This window comes from Podarcis tiliguerta (assembly GCF_965153285.1).
Source record: "Podarcis tiliguerta genome assembly, chromosome: 3".
NCBI classification, from domain to species: Eukaryota; Metazoa; Chordata; class Lepidosauria; order Squamata; family Lacertidae; genus Podarcis; species Podarcis tiliguerta.
This window is the reverse complement of record NC_139536.1, coordinates 5,629,923-5,652,847: the sequence shown is the minus strand read 5'-3', so window position 1 is coordinate 5,652,847 and position 22,925 is coordinate 5,629,923. Positions and strand designations below refer to the sequence as shown.

The following is a 22,925-nucleotide window of genomic DNA, read 5'->3' as shown; positions in this document are numbered from 1 at the left end:
TTGCCACCACCAACGGTCACACAGCTCCATAGCAACACAATACTCATTTAAAACGGAAACCATCTTGCGGCTTCAGGAATGACTGACCACACTGGGTATCAGAAAATTGGTTTAGATGAACTTTCAGTCTGACCCTGTAGCGCTGCTCTTATCCAGACTATACAACCAACAAGAGATATTCTTGTCTGACTTACTTGGAAAGAAATTTATTGGCTAGCCACAGAAGGTGGTGTTCAACTAGCTGTTACTCGGAGCAGACCTACTGAAATCAATTACAGTGCTAGTGTCCATTAATTTTGATGGGCCAGATTCAACTACTGCATTCCACCAGCAAAAACCAGCACAAGGACTGCTGCTAGCACACTAGGGCTTCCCTCTGGCCTAGCCCCCCCCCCCCCGCAAATCTGCTCTGGAGGGTCAGGGAACCCCCAGAACAGTACAGGGGGTGAGATCCTCAACGACATCCTCAAAGCTATTTCTTTTTTCGCCAGCCATGGATGTTGTGGTATCATCCTAATAGATACTGAGATTTGGTCGGACAGGTGCACTCTGCGCATGCTCATGTCATTTATTTCTGGGGTCACAATTTCTTTTCATACCTAAGTCAGCCTCCCAGATCTAGAAAGCTAACTTAAAATTCCCCCATTCTGTCACAAGCTCAACTTATGGTACTGGGTAAATTATTCCTGGTACTGTGTCAAAAAGGGACACGGGTGGCACTGTGGGTTAAACCACAGAACCTAGGACTTGCTGATCAGAAGGCCAGCGGTTTGAATCCCTGTGACGGGGTGAGCTCCCGTTGCTCGGTCCCTGCTCCTGCCAACCTAACAGTTCAAAAGCATGTCAAAGTGCAAGTAGATAAATAGGTACCGCTCCAGTGGGAAAGTAAACGGCGTTTCTATGAGCTGCTCTGGTTCGCCAGAAGCAGCTTAGCCATGCTGGCCACATGACCCGGAAGCTGTACGCCGGCTCCCTCGGCCAATAAAGCGAGATGAGCGCCGCAACCCAAGAGTCGGCCACGACTGGACCTAATGGTCAGGGGTCCCTTTACCTTTACCTTGTCAAAAGAATAGCAGGAATGGGGCAATAATCCAGTAGTACTCTAAAGGCTACCAAATGTATTACCATCTAAGCCTTGATGAATTACCACAAATGATGCTACTGCAACAAAGCTTTTAGCCTTTAAAGTGCTGTTCCTTTTGTTGTTTCCCTAAAATTACGGATGAAGGACTATAAAAAAACCTACAAAAATCTGAATATTTCAAATGAAAACTCAAGTGTGGAGACCTTTTATATAGCATGGGAGCATGGAACGCACTTTCAATGTGTTTCTGAGCACAATTCAAAGTGTGATATACAAATATAATTCTGCTGCTGACAAAATTCAAAGTGTTGGTGCTGACCTTTAAAGCCCTAAATGGCCTCAGCCTAGTATACCTGAAGGAGTGTCTCCACCTCCATCGTTCTGCCCAGACACTGAGGTCCAGCTCCGAAGGCTTCTGGTGGTTCCCTCCCTGTGAGAAGTGAGGTGACAGGGAACCAGGCAGAGGGCCTTCTTGGTAGTGGCTCCCACCCTGCGGAGCACCCTCCTATCACGAGTCGAGATAAACAACTATCTGACTTTTAGAAGACATCCAAAGGCAGCCCTGTTTAGGGAAGTTTTTAATGTTTGATGTTTTATCGTGATTTTAATGTTCTTTTGGGAGCTGCCGAGAATGGCTGGGGAAACCCAGCCAGATGGGCAGGGTATAAATAATAAATTATTATTACTCTGCCTGAACACCTGACCCAGGTAAGCCCTTCCCAGAAGGCTGCCACACACTGGATTTGCTGAGGATTTATATGCAAAGTCTGTTGGTAGTCATGAATATCCTAGATATGATGCAAGGGACACCAAGGGTCATCTAGTCTGACCCCCTGCAATCGCAGCTGAAGGGCCCCTGACAGATACCCATCCAACTTGTTTAAAAGCCTCCAAAGAAGTAGAGTCCAGTACCTTCAGAGGGAGTCCACTCCATGTTGAGCAGCTCTTCCTATCAGGAAGTTATTCCTGTTTTGATTTCAATATAGTGTAACTTAGTGTTGCTCTTCTTATAAGCCACCAAGAGAACATTCACCTATGGGCAGCTATAGAAATTAAATAATGCAGACAGCATTGGTAGCAGGTGACTCTAGTTGACATCTGGGTTGCAGGGTAAATAGAAGCAAACACGCCTTTGCATTTAGGATTTTATTCAAGTAACCATTACTGATGTCTTACACTAGATTGGGGGGGGGGGGGGAGGTGGAGAGAGAAAACAAAATCCTAAAAACTGGCACATGAGTGATACAGAAGCCAAGTAGCAAAGCTCTTCTCAGAAACAGGAATTTATTTTTGTTAAAACAAAACTGCAGAACTTAGAAATATGCAGAATGAGGTGGTTTGCTTACTTCCAACTAAATACACCAGGCTGTAAAACAACAGGATTTTGTTGACTGCACATTGGGGGCAAAACCCAAATGACAGAACCCTCTTAAATGTGTCTTCATAGGAATAGTAACTGCTGCATCTACAGCCCAAATCTTAACATAGACCATGACGGTATGTTTGACTTCTTGACACCTCCTCTTATTCACCTCTCACCATCACAGGATAAAGGACACTGGGAAACATTTTGCTCGTGAATTACTGCTTCTTATTTATATTGTTCATTGAACATAGTTAAAGGAAATGGAAAAAGCAAAACAAGAATGCTGCTGAGTTACTCCTTGAGATCTTGAGGAGCCCTAAAACGTATTTGATCAAGATCAACTTTGTAAGACCCACCGGGCCAAATCTCGTAAGTTTGAACTGTTTGGCAACAAAGAACTGACCAGAAGTTCAAATTTCTCTTGGAACGGTAAATATTATGGGCAAAATCTGAACATGGCAACACACAGTTTTTTCAGATGAAAGTACTTTGGGTAAGAAACGAATGAAAGAAGTGCAACCTGGTACCTAACTGAGAACGGGAGAGGGGGTTGCAGTAGATAGCCCATGTGTCATTATGTACTTTGTATATGAAGATGCTGAATGCAGGAAGCCTACTGGATGTGTGGTCCAGCTCAGTTAAAAATGCCTGTCCCATGCCAGCTTCTCCCCACCCCATATTTTGAGTGTCTAAAATATCAAGCCTACAGACATGGTCCAAAAGGATTGTCAAGTGCTAATATAACTATATTTCTAACTCTCAAGGAAATCTTCATCCCTCTAAACGGCCAAGATAATCTGTATCAGCCTAGAACACCTGGAGTTGGCATCAACCATTATTATTATTATTACTACCACTTAAATCTGTCTACCATCCTATACCCGCAGCCATGTTATCCAAAAGATGAAGTGAATAAACACTGTTCTTTATTTTGCAAGGGCAGATGGATCTAATATTTAAGATTCCACCCCATGATCAACAAAACTGGATGCTCAGCTGACCGGCAATGTGTGCTTAAGGTGAGCCCCACAGATGACCTGTTCACCCCATAGATTGAGTCCATTCTCCCCATAATGATCACACGCTGTCTATTCCCATTATCGTAGCAGCTTCAGGGTTAAGACCACACTGTATATGTCATCCTCAACACCCTCAATCAGTGTATCAACTGCAACCTGGAATAAGGTCTGAAGGAGATGTGCACATAAAATAATTTAAAAGTCAAGAACGCAAACACATTTAAAACAAGGTGAAAACAGGACAAAGTAAAGACTCATTTATCCAGGGGGGAAAGCCTATCAGAACAGAAATATCCCCAATTGTTTCCAGAAAGTGCGGACAGTGAGAGCCTGTAATATCTCTATGTGAATACAATTCCACAGAATATCATCCAGTAACTAAGTCAAATATTTTATCACATGGAAGAGATACTCAAGAGGGAGAGGAGAATGTCCCTGTGAACATTTGTTGGAGCCTGTGGCAATCAAGTTGCACATTAGGAGACAGGAATGATGTTTTTCTGTGAAACCCAGGAGCTACATAGCATCCAGAAGTGCTTTTGAAATTATCTATGTATATGTTGCGAGTGCACAGGAGATGGGGGACAAACAGGAAGAAAGATGAACGGAGATATGAGCAAGCCTTCCTAGAAGATGGTATTCTGGTGCTGTGCTGCTTCAAGACTTCAAAACAGATGAACACTCAGGATGGCGCTGCCCAGGTCTTGCCAGCTGATCACTTGAGGCTGCCTCACACCTGGAGAGTCAGTTGACCTGGGCAACCCTGGAAATGGAGCGGGCTGAGTCGAGGAAGGTGAACATGGTGTTCACCAGGTCTGGTAGATCATAATCGTGTTTCCATCCCCAATCTTGGCGAGCATTGCTGTCGTCAAAAATCATCGGCCAACTGTCAGCTATAGCACAGGGGGGAAAGACAAAACAGATTGTGTCATAAGCAAATTCCTCCTCGCTTTATGCTTAATTCAATAACTTCAGTGGCTCTCCCCACCCCCCCAAAAAACCCCAGGTTTGCTTTTCTACTTTTAAAAGGAAAAAAGAAATGAACAGCAGCTTCAGGAGGGAGAAGTTTTGAAACTGGAAAGCATCAGGGCACAAATCTTCTCTCATCTCTTTACCAGAAAACGATGTTCCAAAGGGAGGAGTTTCCTTCTTTCACTGGGATCTATATATTATATACAAGGTATTTGTAGGTCTGTTTGTGATGGTAAATGTCTATGGAACACAGCCTCCCCTCCTTCATTTGAATGTCACCTCCTTCATGAAGCAGGAAAAGCTTCTGCCTAGGTTTCAATGCACACATTTCCCCACTTGGCCCAAAGTAAAGCAATTTTCACCTGGCATTAGCTGAGAGATGTTGCCTTTGGGGTGCGGGGAGGAAGACAAGATTCTTGTGGCCCTGAAGGTTTTCACTGGAATGTGTTGCACATTTTACGACGACATTTTACTATTTTATAAAACCAAGTCGTTTTTACCGTACCATTTTGAGGCTCTCCTTCCCACACCCCCCAGTACATCTTTTAAGGCTTTCCTGTCTCCCAAGAGAAAATCTGAGCATCCCCATTGCCTATATAGCACCCGACCTCTGTAGAACACCACCCACCAATTCTTCTTAGAAGGGGAACGAATGCTGCTCTGATTGATCTGACTCCACCATTGCTCACTACAGATAAAATCCGACATAATCCACCTGTAAGGCTCCTCTCTTGTTATCAAGATGCCTTACAGAGTCAGACCTTTGGATCTGGTGAGCCCATTGTATGCCAGTTGACAGGAGTCTACCAGCTGAAAAGTGTTTTTCCAGGCGCAGCCTTGCTATCCAAGTCCTCACCTTCACATAGCAACTTTTAAGTACTACTTAGATCAACCTGATGGCCTTCAGAAGTTGTGGGTTACAGCGATGTTGTCTGGGGCCAATGAAAGCTATAGTCCAAAAGTTCTGGAAGGCACCAGGTTAGTGAAGGCTAGTTACATCTATCATGCCTTGGCCCAAAGCCTGGTGCCATTCATATGAAGGAGAATCTCCACCCCCACCCTTCAGCCCAGACACTGAGGTCCAGCGCCAAGGGCCTTCTGGCGGTTCCCTCGCTGTGAGAAGCCAAGTTACAGGGAACCAGGCAGAGAGGGCCTTCTCGGTGGTGGTGCCCGCCCTGTGGAACGCCCTCCCACCAGATGTCAAAGAGAAGAACAACTACCAGACTTTTAGGAGACATCTGAAGGCAGCCCTGTTTAGGGAAGCTTTTAAAGTTTAACAGACTACTGTATTTTAGTACTTTGTTGGAAGCCGCCCAGAGTGGCTGGGGAAGACAGCCAGATGGGCGGGGTATAAATAATAAATGATGATGATGATGATGAAAAGGAACAATGGGATAGAGCCAAGAGGAACACCCAGACCCAACTACATCTAGCCTATTTTAAGACCCAGCAACAAGATGAACACACATTGCAGTGAAAGATCAGAGCCCAGTACTGACCTATGGCTTGTCTGACAGCATCTACTTTGTAGGAAACTTCAAGTTCTGGAATATGCTTCTGGACCTCTTGAACCAGCTCCTCGGGTGTAAAACTCAAAGCGCTGATGTTGTATGTCCTCATGCTCAGCCCTTCAGCAGGGGCTTCCATGATCTCCAAGGTAGCTCTCAGGCAGTCATCAATGTACATCATTGGGAGGCGGGTGTCTGGTTTGAGGTTGCACTGGAACTTGCCCGTCTTCATCGCATCGTGGAAGATTTGGACGGCATAATCTGGAGATGAGGAACGTTAAACAATGCTAACTGGTAATGCAGCTGTAAGAATATAAAAAGAGCCCTTTGGATGAGGCCAATGGCCCATCTTACAGTAGCTGGCAAACCTAGACAGCATCTTAAAAAGCAGACACATCACCTTACCAACAAAGGTCCGTATAGCTCAAGCTATGCTTTTCCCAGTAGTGATGTATGGAAGTGAGAGCTGGACCATAAAGAAGGCTGATCGCCGAAGAATTGATGCTTTTGAATTCTGGTGCTGGAGGAGACTCTTGAGAGTCCCATGGACTGCAAGAAGATCAAACCTTTCCATTCTGAAGGAAATCAGCCCTGAGTGCTCACTGGAAGGACAGATCCTGAAGCTGAGGCTCCAATATTTTGGCCACCTCATGAGAAGAGAAGACTCCCTGGAAAAGACCCTGATGTTGGGAAAGATGGAGGGCACAAGGAGAAGGGGACGAGAGAGGACAAGATGGTGGGACAGTGTTCTCGAAGCTACCAGCATGAGTTTGACCAAACTGTGGGAGGCAGTCGAAGACAGGAGTGCCTGGCGTGCTCTGGTCCATGGGGTCATGAAGAGTCGGACACTACTAAACAACAACAACAGTAGCTGGCCAGATACCTACGAGAAGCTGGCAAGCAGGACCCAAGCAATAAGAGCACTATTTCTTCCTGCTGTTTCCAATAACTGGTATTCAGATGCATTCTGCCTCCAACTGTAGAAGCAGAGCATAGCCATCGTGGCTAGTAGCCACTGGCAGCAGTCACCTCCATGAATTTGTCTACTCCTCCTGTAAAGCCATCCAAGTAGACGGCCATCTCTGTCACACACAGTGAAGGAGGAGCTGCTGAATGCCTCTCTCTCCTTGATGTTCATCTTCCCTTACATACCAGTTTCCCCTAACAGTTGAGAAGTAAAGTTACCAACTATGGCAAGGATAACCAGGCAGAGGGCCTTCTCGGTAGTGGCACCCACGCCCTGTGGAACGCTCTCCCACCAGATGTCAAGGATCAAAGAAATAAACCAGGGGTGTCAAACTCAAATTCATCGGGGGCCGCACCAGCAGTTTGGTCACCCTCAAAGGGCCGGTTGTATCTGTAGGACTATGTGTCCGCCGCCGCTGCTCGGCTTCCTCAGGCCAAGCTTCCCCTGGTGCGTGGTATTTGCTTTTGTGCTCTCTTTATTTATTTTTTGCAGCAGCGACCTTGCTCAGCCAGCACCCGTCGCGCGTGGGTTGCTTGGAGGGGGGCTCGCACAGAGCAACCCGCTTTCCGAGCCAACCCTCCTCCAGCCCACCTTAACAAGGGCCTAGGCTTGCTAACTTTGCGGCTAGACCTCGGTGTTTGTACACACTGCAGAAAATGTGCAGGACTTTAAAGGTGCAGCGACCCTCCCGCATCCAGCCTGCCTTTCTGGGAGGAGAGGAGGAGGAGGAGGAGGAGGAGGAGGCGGCGGCGGGTGAGTCACCTGTGCAGGAGGGAAGAGCGAGCGATGGCCCAGGATCAGGCCTCTCCGATCAGGGCCAAAGGTGAACCGAGGGAGGAAGAGAGAGAAGGATCCCTAGCCTCGTGCGCAGCGGCGGCTCTTACGCGCGCGGACCCCGCGATGGCGCAGCCGGTGTCGTGTGCTTTGCTCCATCCAAGCGGGCAAAGCGAGGGCAGAGAGCCGGGAAGCGATCCGCATTTCCCAGAAACAAGCGCCGCAATGGGTACTGCGAGCCAGACAGGCCTTGACAGCGGAGGGCGGGCTCGATTCGGGGCTTGGCGAGGAGGAGAGAGAGAAATCCGAAAGGGCACCACGCGGCTGGGTTGGGTTGCAAATCAAGCGCGTGAAAGGGTTGCCTTTTCCAGAGCCGGACAGGCGCGGAAGGAGCGTTCCTGCCTTTGTCATTGATAAAAGGGCTTGCGGGGGAAGGGGGCGGCCCTTACGGACACCAGGAATTGCTGGCTACACGGGCCACATGACGAGGTCTGGCGGGCCGGATTTGGCCCGCGGGCCTTGTGTTTGACACCCGTGAAATAAACTATCTGACATTTAGAAGACATCTGAAGGCAGCCCTGTTTAGGGACGTTTTTAATGTTTGATCTTTTATTGTGTTTTTAATATTCTGTTGGGAGCCGCCCAGAGCGGCTGAGAAGGTCTGGCCAGATGGACAGGGGAATACATTACTCTTCCCATAATCTCTGGCCACTGACCATGCTGGCTGGGGCCAATGGGATTTGGAATCCACAGAAGGTATCACACTGGCTATTCCTGCACTAGAGAAAGAAATAAAGGATGATAAACAACAGCTGGAGTGTTTATGTGTGAGAGATACCTATTCCCTCCATCGTTCCCTTCTCCTATGGCACATGGCACATCAAATGTTCTGCCATGATCTAAGGCAAGACCCCCATTTCCCCCTCCCTCTTAGTATCACTATTGTATTTTATAGGCTAACTTAATCTGTCCAAGCAGCATCGGCCCCCTTACCAGTTGTTCCCCCACCAGGCTGGGAATCAGCTGAGATAATACCAGGGTATCTTAGGCACCGGAAGTCGAGTCCATACCTGTAATGGTAATACTGAACAAGGGAAAAAAAGATACAGTTAGCTACTAATTCTTCTACAGTAGCAACTCTAGCTACCTGGTGTTAGTCGCTTCTTAAAATGTTTATAGAGGAAATTAGCGAAACAGACTGATTTTAGGAGCAAAAAAAGGGACGTTTGCTGCAACAAAGTCTTGTGGCACCTTCAAAACTGAGAAATTGTGGATGACAGCATTTCACAAGCTATCAGCTATTTTTGTTTAATTAATTAAATTTATATCCCTGCCTTTCCTCCATCAAGGAACCCAAAGCAAAGTACATGCAGGTCACGATGTGAAAAAGCAATTCTCCAACGTGAAGAACTGGTACCTAAAACTCACTATGCACACCACAGATTCAGCTATCAGAGCAGATGGAGTTTTCTCACTTTCTTACTTGATTATGTTATGCTAAATTGTGGCAGCCATATGGGGGGGAAGCAACCATGCAGGGAGACTGGACAAATCAGTTTTCTTTGCTGTTTGGCTGCAGCCATTTCAGGAAGAAACCATGGAGGGAGCGGGGAGGGAGACTGGACAAATCACGGATTAGAAATGTTCCCATAGGAAATACTGGAAATCGTCAGCTTGCTATGCAAACACTTGCCTAACGAACCATTTCCTGGGAACGCATTGTGTCCAGAAAGCGGGACTTGCATGTACATGCAGTTCTCAGGCAGGCAGTCCACCCACAAACCAACCAGAGCCAGACCTGCTTAACTTCAGCAAGGTGGTGGCCTCATGTACCTTCATAAACAGAGCTAGCGTCATTGGTAATACAGGAGTTTGTTGTTTACATTCTCTCTCTTAAAATGGAAAAAGGCCTGAAAAGTTAAGAGTGTCAGTCCAGATTTCATGGAGTGGGAGGAGAGAGGGAATGTTCCACAGTGCATGTCACCTTTTCATACAGTCGTACCTTGGAAGTTGAATGGAATCCGTTCCGGAAGTCTGTTCGACTTCCAAAACATTCGGAAACCAAAGCGCGACTTCCGATTGGCTGCAGGAACCTCCTGCAGCAAATCGGAAACCGCGGAGTACATACAGCTTCCGAAAACCGGAAGACTCACTTCCAGGTTTCAATCATTCGGGAGCCGATTTGTTCGGAAGCCAAGGCATTTGAGATCCAAGGTACGACTGTACTGGCATTTGATGAATTCTCTTGGGTTAAGATGCCATTGGTACAAGTAACTTAGGAACAAAGTACAAGAAATTCATTTAAGCAACTTTAAGCACTTTCTGCTTAATCAGCCCTGAGTGCTCACTGGAAGGACAGATCCTGAAGCTGAGGCTACAACACTTTGGCCTCCTCATGAGAAGAGAAGACTCCCTGGAAAAGACCCTGATGTTGGGAAAGATGGAGGGCACAAGGAGAAGGGGACGACAGAGGACGAGATGGTGGGACAGTGTTCTCGAAGCTACCAGCGTGAGTTTGACCAAACTGTGGGAGGCAGTGGAAGACAGAAGTGCCTGGCGTGCTCTGGTCCAGGGGGTCACGAAGAGTCGGACACGACTAAACGACTAAACAACAAGAAGCACTTTCTGCGCTTTTAGCAGCATTCGCTGTCCATCCACAACACCACAGACAAATGCTCAGGAAAGGGGAACCACCACCACATATTGAAAGGGGCTGGAGGCATCTGCATAAGGAAAGGGCAACTCTTACTTCTCCCATGAGCTCAGCATGAACTTTGGATACACCGTAGATTGTCCTTGGCCTCTGGATGCAGAGATCGGGAGTTGGGTTCCTAGGGGACGTGGGTCCAAACGCTCCAATTGTGCTGGGGACAAAGAGTCTCAAGCTGTGCTCAGCAGCAATATCAAGAATGTTGTGCAATCCTGGGAACAGCAAACAGAGTTATCAGGCTTGAAACCAAGCGTTAACACTCCCAGAGGGAGGCAGGAACAGCTAAACAAACAATATGAAGCAAGCTGACATCTACCAGTGATATTCACAGATCTTGCCAAAGGGACATTGGCTTCTCCAACGGCGCTGAGCAAAGCGCTGTAATGAAACAGCCACGTAATCCGGTTGTTCACCACTATCTCACGGAGGTTCTTGTAGTCCAAAATGTCAGAGTAGATGAAAGGACCTAAGAGGAGGAGGAAGGTGAAAGCATGAAGGTAAGAGGCAGCGTAAGAACCTACAAACTGGAGAGGGTCACCTGCCTTTGGGACAAAAGCTTGTTGATGGAAAACAGAAACTCAAGGAATTCTCATGTTCTTTGCGGAACACTGCATGCGTAACGAACTTCATACACAAGTGTGTGCATCCTTTCATGTACATACAGAACGATCCATTACTAAAAGGTGCAAAAATGTTTTGACCATGGTGTTGTGCACCATCCGTTGTGCACATTAATCAGCAGGTGTCCATGGCAGTCACCCCCAAACATACATACATCTATTGCAAAGCAGCTAGGCCAAATTTGACACTCATTTCAGTTGACCAAGGCGCTGTTTGAAACACCACAAGAGCTGCAAAACTGATTTCGCCAGAGATATAAAAAAAGATGAGTGCATGCGCAACAAAGCTAAGGACAAGTTAACTACAGCATCTCCAGCTCTTGAAAAGCTATGCACTGTTCACAGAGCCAGATCTCATTTGATGAAAGCATTTTGCTTTGTTTGAGCGTCCATTTGGAGGATCTGTTTGCTTTGATCAGTTTCCTTCTGTACCAGGAAAATACCACTGACAAGGCAAACTGTATGGCAAGATTTAGAGAAAAATGTATCAGGCATAGGAGGAAAAAGTTTCCCACCACACCATTTACAAAACTAGAAGCCTGGTTAAGCTGGTTACTTCACTTTTTGTGTGCTGTGATAAGCATGCAAGGGACCTATAGCTAGCACTAAGCTGGCCTTGTATACTGCTTGTATAACCACTGAAGAGTTGGTTAAAATATAGAGCTGCATGCATGGAATACCACACGGGATTTTCTTACATGCCTGGGGTCACTATGATAAAGGTTAACAATATGCCCTAAGCTGGAACCAGACAATAGCTTTTAAGAAAGGTAAAAGGGTGATAAAAACATTGTTTTCCACTGGAATACACACTCATTTATTTTTCCTGCCATTGGCTACTGTCAAACAGGATTTACAAGGTTTTGAAGTACTGCAATACCCTGTGAACCAAAAGCAGCAGTGGAATGAGTGAGTACACCACAAATTAGGATGTCTCTTCATTCCACTTTTCAACTCTGTTGACTCTCTTCAAAGCAGAACATCACACTGTTGCCTGTTCAGCATGATTAGATATGGCATACATTTAATGTACAGGTGTCCTTTGGTTTGTTTACCATTTATGTTCACAAAGAAATAAGCGAGTCAATTCAATTGCTGTTGCACTGGCATCAACACAAACCCTTTCTAGCTATACTGCATACATGTTGGCTTTGTTTTATGGAAAATACGAAAACGGTTGGGCAGAGATTCTCTCAAAATACATATACCATTATTTTAATATGCCAAATGCCTTTTTTTTATTAACACTGAAGTTTAGGTCAGCAAATTCAGGCGAACAGGAAGAAACAGAAAGGCGAAAACTAAGTTTTCAAGATCCTTTGCCAAAGAGGATCACTGCTGCTGGAATGTAATCATAGTGTGGATCAGTGTTGCTCTCTCATCATAATCTGGTCACTTACCGCTATGAAAGACATTATCAGGGGGCTTCCTAATATCTGATAGGATTACATTGTTCTTTCCAAAGCGCTTTCTAGAGAAAACAGAAAGATTAGACTCAGAACAGCTCTTCTGAATTCATTTTAATTAGCAAGATAGGTTCTGGACAAGACTCTTTGAACAGAACTAGTTTTGCTAGGTGCTGTGCCTTCTAGCCCAAAGTTCCTGCACTCTGAAATAGCAGCATCGACAACCCTCCTGCATCAGAAAACATCAGCCGACAACATATGGATTCAGTTTTGTGATCAACCCAGATCAGTGTACAATGCAATCTCCATTGCCTCCCTGCTTTTCTTCCCCTGGCACAACTTTAGGATTATGAATGAGATGTATGTGCCTGATTTTCACCTTCTAACTACAAGTAAATGTGATCATTCATGGGAAATCTTGTCGCGAATTCCTCGCGGCGCTTTTTAGCGAAACGCTCAGAGTCCCAGGTTTCTTTTCAGTGCAGTCTTTTTAATGTGAGCTATATAAAAGTATTTACAAAAACAGTCCATACAGAATACCTGCTCCTTAAGGAAAACGAATACTCTCCACTACAGCACCACCACACCACAGCACAACCACCACAACCACAATTACTGTTGAACAGGCTTTCCTTTTAAAACAGGTGATAGCCAATCACATTCCCACTGAGTCACTCTGACCCAGCACTTCACAGAGTATTGCATCAGCCTGGTAAAGCCTGCAGACTTACTCATCATCCTGCGAATCCCAACAAATCTTAACCTATATCTTCAAAAAGGGCACCAGAACTTCTAGTCGTAAATAGAAATTACAGCTTACCTCAAGAGCTTAGCAAGTCCTACTCCAAGTTGGCCAAGTCCCCCTACAAAACGAGATTAAATGTTTACAACACCTGAAATGTTATGCCTTATAACAACACAAATAAAAATATTTTCTGTCCTGAAGAGACTGAGAACTCTGCAGAGACTAGGCATAAACTCAATTAATAGAAGCCATCAAAGGAAGCTACAGATGGGTTATTTACTTTAGTGACTTTGACTTGCACAAGAATGATCTGTGGTGTGCTAATCCTCAAACCTCAAAATTACTACCTCACGAAATGTTGGCATCTCAAGAGGGCTTTGGTTCAAGAAAGAAATGGCAGATGATCCATCATCTACAATAATCAGATGGAAGCTGAACCCTCTTTTTCCAGGGCTACATTTGGAGCAATGCTCCTGTTCTCAGTGGTCTGGAGTGAGGTAGAATGGACAGGCCTACGTGTACAAGGGGATAAGGGCTCCAAGAGGGTCCACAGTGTTTCTCTAAACCAGTATTTACATATAATCAGATGAATATCAATACATGTGGCCTGATACAAAGAAATACAAACAGAACAGAGGAAATCAAATGCAAAGTACTGCTTAACAGCAGACTGACCTGTAATTAACACCCGTGGATGGTCCGATTCTGAGAACGACACCGAGTGAAAGCTGGCGTCTGAAGCTACCTGCCGTGGTGAGAAACCAAGACACCTAACCGGCACAACAGCAACTTGACAGCCACAGCCAGGTTTCTGCAGCACCTGCTTGACAGCTCGGCTCAAGCTCCTCATGGCTGGCATTTTTCAAGGCTGTTGGAAGAAAAGGAAATTTCACGGTCACTAATAAGAGGTTCCACAAGCAGTCATTTTTCATAAGCGCTTCAGAAAAACCAGCTCTGCCTGAATTACCCAACAATTCATTAGCTACAGTGGGAGTACTCATATACGCTCAATGGTAGAGCTGCTGGTCGATAGTACACAGCAGTCATGGCTAGTATCTATGTCAGGCATCCCCAACCTTCGGCCCTCCAGATGTTTTGGACTACAATTCCCATCATCCCTGACCACTGGTCCTATTAGCTAGGGATCATGGGAGTTGCAGGCCAAAACATCGGAAGGGCCGCAGGTTGGGGGTGCCTGATCTATGTCCTGTATTGAAGGCAGAATGTCTCTGAATAACAGTTGTTAGGGACAGTGTTATTGCATTCAGGCCCTGCTTGTTGACTTCCCACGGGAACAGACTGCAGAACTAGATGGGCTTTTGGTTCTGATTCAAGACGGCAACTCTTATGTTCTTAGCATGTGCTTTGCATCTTCACACAGGAGTCTTTCCAGGAAACCATAGGAAAATGCTGCCAGTCACAGACAAGACTCATGTAGTTGGAACAGTTCGACTCTGCAACACAGTTTACTATGCGCTCAGAACACTGGCATGCCACTGTCAGAAAGGGAAGTGCCTGAATCAACACAGGGCCAGCAAAAATTTGCTATCCCAATATGGCAATTTGCTTGAGGGGCCTCCCTTGTTATAACTGTTTATTATAAAACAAATAGTCAATTCTGACAGCTAAATTGTCATGTCTGCTGGTCTACACAGCCAAAATCGACACCAGGGCTTTCCAAATTTTTTCATGTTGGCGACACACTTTTTACATATGCATCATTTTGCCACACAGTGATTCAGTTTTACTAACAAACCACAGGTTAAACTAACCTCTTTCTAGCCCTGGGAAGAGCACAGGGAGCATTTACGAAACACACCTACACACTGCAGCCAGCACATTAATGTGTCGCAGCACACAGTTTGGGAAGCTCTGGTCTACACTATATTAACAACACGGCATGCAATGAACTTCTCTTGCACAAGACCCATTGAAATGAACAGATGCTACAGAAGAACGTATTATTTCAGGGACTTTGTTGTTTAGTTGTTTAGTCGTTTAGTCGTGTACGACTCTTCGTGGACCAGAGCACGCCAGGCACTCCTGTCTTCCATTTCAGGGACTACTGTACATTAAATTTGTACCATGCTTTTCCGCAACCATCAAGTTCTCCACACCCTACCTAACTCAGTAGAGCATGAGACTCTTAATCTCAGGGTTGTGGATTTGAGCTCCATATTGGGCAAAGGATTCCTGCATTGCAGGGGTTAGACTAGATGACCCTTGTGGTCCCTTCCAACTCTACAATTCTATGATTTTTATGAATCAGTTAATATTAGCTCTGATTGTAAGAGAACACTGTATAATGTTAAGACCAGAATAAAGACCAATAATAAATCTTCACTGATGTAATATAATAGCATAGACACTTTTTTAAAAAAATCACAATACATCACTGCAGTAAAAATAGAAATCATATTGCATACTAATCATATTTCGATCATAAATTCCTGCTGTTCAGTATGAGGCATATTTTTGAAACTTCTAAGTAACAAATAAACGCACGCACAACACAGTATTAAGTACCATGCCTGCTGGCTTGCTACCTAATGTTACAGCTTCTTGAAGGCAGCCAGAATCAGCAAGATCCTAGCTACACCTGTTGTCTATAAATCTAGTGCAGAGGGCTTAAGAAGTCTGACTGTGGGCTCATGCAATTCATTAAATTTGCAGTAGCTTTCCTCACAACCATGCAAGGAAATAGGGATTCGATTAGAGAGAAGACACCTATTACAAAATATATACCATTTTCCTGTACACCCAACACACCCCCAACCACAAAGTAGAATCTTGCTCAGCCTAACTTCACTTTAATAAGTTCCCAAAGCTTACGGTTAATAAAGCTCAGCCAGAAATAAATTAGTGAGACGCATACATTGTGGGGGTGGGGAGGTAAAAGGCCAGACCTCACACTTATTGACACATTTAAAAAATAATAAATAATAAAGATTCCCTCCCACCCACCCACCCACACACCCCTCACACTGCAAGGATATAGTTGTCCAGGGGTCCTTTACCTTTTTACCTTTACCTAGTCAACAAGTGTTCCATCTAGCTAGATGGCCAGTCTAGAAGTAAAGGGTAATTGACAGCTGAAGTCAGGCTAGGGTGAAAGCTTCACAGTCATCTTGGGGTGTCAAGTTCTTCCCCCATGATGACTGTCAGTCTGGAGTTCTTAATACCTTAGTATCCTCCAGCTGTTAAAAGAAATTGATCATTTGACCTCCTTCATCTGTTTGCAAATGCATATCAGGATGTTGCTCGTCTTTTTGGGGAGACTGTGCACCGGGTGCCCTGGAAGTCTAATTTCCATCCATTATGCCTCTGGAGTTTTCTAATACTGAATGTGACTTTCAAGAAAGGTTGCTCTTATCCCATGTTTTTCTTTGTTGTAAAAGGCAGAGTTCTAATGCCCTACTGACCTAAGATCCTAAACATCTCTTTACTCTAGCTTTTGATACCTGAGCTTCATATTTTTAGGACTTGCTTTGTTTCTGTGTTGTTTAAAGTGTTTTAAACATCCTTATTTTAATTGTTGTAACCTGCCCTGGGACCTTGGAGAGGACGAGAGCTAATGATGGCTATTTCACTCTCTCAGCATCCAGTCAGAAATCTATTCTTTACACTCACACAGTTCATAATTGATTACATTATATTGGGGTATTAAAAGATTAGAATACTAGAAAAAGGCATTCCAGCGCTTCATTAAGATTAAAAGCTACACACCTTCTAAAGTTGATATACATGAATATAAGAACACACATTATACTCTCAGAACTTACATAAATCCTCACAACACCAACTGACGGAAACTACTACTTTTCATGTAGATCAGTAATAGTGCTAAGCCTTAGCACTGGAAGGAAAAATAATACCTGTGTCTGGTTATTAAAATTATACTGACTGGGTCCCATTTAGCATCTAAGAGAAGCCATCAAACTAGAGATAATTCATTTATTCTAAATGCAACTGGAAAAAAAATTCTAAAAAGCAAATCTTTAAACAGTGTCTTCCTTCTTCCGAATACAATAAGACTTTTTTTCTCAGCTTACCTTCCCCTTTTTTGCCAGTGGCTTTGCAAAGCAAGAAGGAAAAGAAGAGGGGAGAGACATTTATAGGGCACAGCCTCTCTCCGTCAAGCCAATTGGAGTTCTTGAAAGAGTGGGAGTTGTCCATTACACAGAAAAAGGGTGTGCGAGAGAACACATGATATCAGCACAAAACACACATCATAATCCAGGTTGTTTGATTTAAAAATAGCGTCACCACACAATGGGGACAGAACTTTGAAGACAAGAAGCAACAGCAACGCTGCTTTTCTAATAATACAGGGCCTGCTTGCCTGGTTCACTGGATTAATACTTTATCCTAAATTAACACCTGCCGACTATTGTTTTAATGGAAACTGAAGTAATGGTACTATAAACTGGATTTGTTTGGCTTAAAAAGAAAGATTAAAAACTCTCCAATAGTACTTCAATTTACACAACTGGTAAACTAAAAAGCCTCTAAGGTTTAGTCTGAAATGATGATGATAATAATTTATTATTTAATAATAATAATTTATTATTTATACCCCACCCATCTGGCGGACTTTCCCCAGCCACTCTGGGTGGCTTCCAGCAGAATATTAAAATACAATGATTCATCCAGTATTAAAAGCGTCCCTAAACATACACACACACACACACACTGTATATATTAGAATATAAGATGGATCACAAAGTATGAATGGTGGGGCATTTTTTTTTACACTTAATACTTAAATTTATTAACACAAACTTGATGGACCAATGGTGTGATTCATCAGTACCAGGTAGTTTCCTATGTTCTAAAAACAAAGTTATGTAACCCGTACTGCTAGCAGATAGGTAATAGAAGTAATACTCTCTGGCTGCAGCGTGACAGATCTCCAGAGTGATAACGTAACCTAGGCACCTGCTACGCACACAGAAATCAAGAACATTTTGCATAAATTGGCAGCCCTCAGGTTCATTCAGCAACAATAAGGCTATTCAGAGAGAGTTAGGAACCCTGGAGGTCTTATTTTGCTGTAATTAACAAGTTTAGGGAAGAGGATAGCAACTTGAAGCATGAAATCAATAGAAGGCCTCCAAAGAAAACTGAGGAACTGGACTATGACCCACCAGCTGGTTTTCTACAGAAGAAAACTGGTAGCAATAAGCATGCTTTTAGAGTAAGTTAATGTACCGCATAGTTTGGTCCTTAGGTAAGCTGAATTGAAGCTTATAAGAGCTGTAGATTCCAGTGAACAAAATGGGAAAACTAGAGATTATGTTATATCAATCTACTGTCATTCTTTCACCGATGTACTTAATAGCTGTCCAATTAAAGTTAAACACACTGCTATTTGGAGAAGCCACCCAAAGGGACAAGATTCACACCCAAAGTTTTCAGCACTAGAAAACTGCAAGTTAGTCTTGCAACAAAATGTTGCAGTGTGAAGAACTCCTTTTCAGGGTTCCATATATCCAACTCCCCACCTGGCACCCCCCCCCCCCGAAAAAAACAAACACCTCCTCTTACACACAGTATGGTCAGTGCTCACTGAGTTGTTTTAGGAGGTGTCTCCTGTTTCCACTTTTTTCCATTCCTCTTGCTATTTCTGCAAGCATCAGGGCTCCCCTGAACATGTGCCTGGACGGTGCCGTTTCTGCTAAGAATGGATTGGCAGTCAGGAAGAAGTTTGCAATTAGTGCAGACTCTACTACAGTGGTACCTCGGGTTACATACGTTTCAGGTTACACACTCCACTAACCTAGAAATAGTGCTTCAGGTTAAGAACTTTGCTTCAGGATAAGAACAGAAATCGGGCTCCGGCAGCGCGGCAGCAGCAGGAGGCCCCATTAGCTAAGAACAGTTTCAGGTTAAGTACGGACCTCCGGAACGAATTAAGTACTTAACCCGAGGCACCACTGTACTGTGCAGAGGTCATCAGCACTGCACCTGCAGGTGCCAGTGTCGACAAAAAATCCAAACTCTGAGCTATCATTAAAAAAAATCATAGCCTTCCTATAAAAAAAATTAAGCAAATTGTGCAAGCACTCATCTAATTTAAAAATAAAAAAATTGGTGAAACAACCCAGCCTGGCTGCTCCCACCTATCCATGTTTTTAGCCAATGAGTGAAGCCAATGCAGTGGCACTATTACTTCAAGGGAAGTAATAGTGCCACTGTATTCTGCTCTGGTCAGACCTCACCTGGAGTACTGTGTCCAGTTCTGGGCACCACAGTTCAAGAAGGACACTGACAAACTGGAACGTGTCCAGAGGAGGGCAACCAAAATGGTCAAAGGCCTGGAAACGATGCCTTATGAGGAACGGCTAAGGCAGCTGAGCATGTTTAGCCTGGAGAAGAGGAGGTTAAGGGGTGATATGATAGCCATGTTCAAATATATAAAAGGATGTCACATAGAGGAGGGAGAAAGGTTGTTTTCTGCTGCTCCAGAGAAGCGGACACGGAGCAATGGCTCCAAACTACAAGAAAGAAGATTCCACCTAAACATTAGGAAGAACTTCCTGACAGTAAGAGCTGTTCAACAGTGGAATTTGCTGCCAAGGAGTGTGGTGGAGTCTCCTTCTTTGGAGGTCTTTAAGCAGAGGCTTGACAACCATATGTCAGGAGTGCTCTGATGGTGTTTCCTGCTTGGCAGGGGGTTGGACTCGATGGCCCTTGTGGTCTCTTCCAACTCTATGATTCTATGATTCAGTGACTGATGAACTGTATTCATACCAGGCAACAGGAATCCCTGGGACTTTAAAGAGCTGTTTCCCCCTCTGCTTTACTGCCCTTTTCCATTTTCTAGTAGTCCTTGGAATCTCCATATTTTGCACTTCCTGGGGATTCAAAAATTTAGAGGAGGAGGAGTGGAGAGGAACTGACAGGATGCATTTCACTCCACTTGCAGAGACGTAGGGATGACAGTAGGCAGTAGCCAACCTTCTCTTCTATGTTCTTTTACAAGGGAAATATAATTTCCAAATGCAATTTCTTTTCTCCTTAACTGATGGAGAAGTGTTGCAACCCCCCCCCCACCCCACCCAACATGCTGTAAATGATCAGAGAATGCAAGAACGTTGTTCAATGGCTTTTTCCTCAAGCAAAATAAAATATTTTGTGCACCGCCCTTTTTGTAAACAAACAAAGCCTGCATGGGACTGTGTGGGGATCTCTTTATCAAAAAATCTACAAATTAACTCTTCCCAACTGCAATCAATGAGATTCAAAAGTATTTACTTGGGCTGAATTGCACCCTACATTATTCGGGGGAGTGGGTGGCGCTGTGGTCTAAACCACTGAGCCTCCTGGGTTTGCTGATTGGTGGGTTTGCTGGTTGGTTGGTGGGTTTGCTGGTTGGTGGGTTCAAATCTGCACAACGGGGTGAGCTCCCATTGATCTTTCCCAGCTCCTGCCAATGTAGCAGTTCAAAGGCATACCAGTGCAAATACAGTGGTGCCTCGCAAGACGAAAAGAATCCGTTCCGTGAGTCTCTTCGTCTAGCGGTTTTTTCGTCTTGCGAAGCAAGCCCATTAGCGGATTAGCGCTATTAGCGGTTTAGCGGCTATTAGCGGCTATTAAAGGCTTAAGGGATTAGCGGATTAGCTGCTAAAAGGCTATTAGCAGCTTAGTGCCTTAGAAAAAGGGGGTAGGGAGCGGGGAAAAACCCCAGGAATAGCAAGACATTTTCGTCTTGCGAAGCAAGCCCATAGCAAATTCGTCCTGCGAAGCACCTCCAAAACGGAAAACCCTTTCGTCTAGCGGGTTTTCCATCTTGCGAGGCATTCGTCTTGCGGAGCACCACTGTAGATATATAGGTACTGCTGTGGTGGGAAGGTAAACGGCGTTTCCATGCTCTCTGGCATTCGTCATCAAGTCCTGTTGCGCCAGAAGCGGTTTAGTCATGCTGGCCACATGACCTGGAAAGCTGTGGACAAACACCGGCTTTCTCGGTCTGAATTGAGATGCGTGCCGCACCCCATAGTCACCTTTGACTAGACTTAACCGTCCAGTGGTCCTATACCTTTTACCCATGTCATTATTGTTGCAAGGCAATTTTAGACTAGACATATCCATTTAGTAAGAGGATTTCATTTTTAACTTCTTGGCAGCACTGAACAGTGTGCAACGTCACTCCCATGTTTACGCAGATTCTCACTTTTATGTCTCTAGGTCTATTACAGCAAGTTCCTTTCCTGGAATTGCTTGTAACACTGCAATGCCCATTTTGATTTCAAGGCGCTCTTAAATTACAACCCATAACTCTTAGCTCATGACAGCCAAGTGCTTGGTTAACCTCTGGCTCACACACTGCATTGAGCAATATAGCTTGTGCAGCAGTTACTACGCACTGCCTGCAGCTCAGTTAGTGGACGATTTATGGGTCTCCCATTGCCTCTTCAGCTACTGCAGGAATGGAGTGCTGCTGCAGCAACACGTGCAAAGACATTTTTTAAAAAATGCTGATGAAATAGAAGTTCAGAGGAAAGTGAAAGACAAATGTTGGAATTCAGCATTAAGTGGCACTGAAATGAAATGCAGACTGTGATGCGTTTTATTTCTGGAAGACGGCAGGCAGCACCTTTGCCATTAATTTCCATGCAATTTGATACCTGAACTTTGCAGAACTTTCACAAAGTGCAAAATCAACCAGACAGTGGTACCTCGGGTTAAGAACTTAATTCATTCTGGAGGTCCGTTCTTAACCAGAAACTGTTCTTAACCTGAGGTACCACTTTAGCTTATGGGGCCTCCTGCTGCTGCAGCACAATTTCTGTTCTCATCCAGAAGCAAAGTTCTTAACCCGAGGTAATGTTTCTGGATTAGCGGAGTCTGTAACCTGAAGCATCTGTAACCTGAAGTGTCTGCAATGAGAGGTACCACTATAGTTTGTTTTCTCTTTTTAAGCCCACATTCCCAGAACGTTCGCACTTCTATCTCAACAAGTCTTCACTGGCTTAGTCATGTACAAAGAACGGAAGGTGGCAGGATCCGCAAGGACATGCTCTGCAGGGAGCTGGCTTCAAGGAGTAGGCCTGTTGGCAGACCAACTCTGTGTTACAAAGATGTCTGCAAACATGACATGAAGGCTGGCAGCATAAACCCTGCCATGTGGGAATCCCTTGCAGACAACCGCAGTGCCTGGAGACAGTCAGGTTGTGTATCCACGGCAGGGACCAGGAGAAGTGACCACAGGGATGATTGCAGAGAGAAGAAACGCCATGGTGCATCTGCAGCAGCACAACTGGACATCTTGATCTGCCCCAGCTCCAACAAAACATGTCTCTCCCTTCCAACAGTTTGACTTCATCCCCATTGGTGCACTCTCCCATTGTCTCTTGGGACAGACAGTTGCCACCTCGCATTTCTGACCGAGAAACTCCAGCGGGTGCAGAATGCCGCGGCGAGACTCCTTATGGGGTCTTCGCTGCGAGACCACATTCATCTGGTACTATACCAGCTGCACTGGCTCCCGGTGGAGTACAGGATCAGGTTTAAGGTGCTGGTTTTAACCTTTAAAGCCCTATACGGCCTAGGACCCTCGTACCTACGGGACCGCCTCTCCTGGTATGCCCCACAGAGGAACCTACGCTCTGCAAATAAAAACATCCTGGAGGTCCCAGGCCTCAGAAAGGTTAGGCTGGCCTCAACTAGAGCCAGGGCTTTCTCGGCTGCGGCTCCAATCTGGTGGAACGCTCTGTCACAAGAGACTAGGGCCCTGCGGGACCTGACATCT

At 44.9% G+C, this 22,925-nt stretch overlaps 1 protein-coding gene across 6 annotated transcripts in view; it reads right to left on the bottom strand.

Moving 5' to 3' along the window:
- Positions 1 to 2,215: 2,215 nt before the first annotated feature.
- The window catches only part of LOC310673921 (L-threonine 3-dehydrogenase, mitochondrial-like), a 41,918-nt gene continuing 21,208 nt past the window's right edge, over positions 2,216 to 22,925 (bottom strand). For 2 of the 6 annotated variants that reach the window (XM_083432747.1, XM_083432748.1), the window contains exons 2-9: positions 13,847 to 14,039; positions 13,247 to 13,289; positions 12,421 to 12,491; positions 10,717 to 10,866; positions 10,440 to 10,612; positions 8,684 to 8,774; positions 5,941 to 6,210; positions 2,216 to 4,362 (exon numbers count right to left, since the gene is read on the bottom strand). In XM_083432747.1, the coding sequence (XP_083288873.1) occupies positions 4,214 to 4,362; positions 5,941 to 6,210; positions 8,684 to 8,774; positions 10,440 to 10,612; positions 10,717 to 10,866; positions 12,421 to 12,491; positions 13,247 to 13,289; positions 13,847 to 14,030 (1,131 nt within the window). In that variant the 5' untranslated portion in view covers positions 14,031 to 14,039 and the 3' untranslated portion in view covers positions 2,216 to 4,213. Of the gene's footprint in view, positions 4,363 to 5,940; positions 6,211 to 8,683; positions 8,775 to 10,439; positions 10,613 to 10,716; positions 10,867 to 12,420; positions 12,492 to 13,246; positions 13,290 to 13,846; positions 14,040 to 16,188; positions 17,361 to 22,925 lie in introns of those variants that run through there. The other 4 variants (XM_083432745.1, XM_083432750.1, XM_083432749.1 and 1 more) reach the window with 4 other exon arrangements.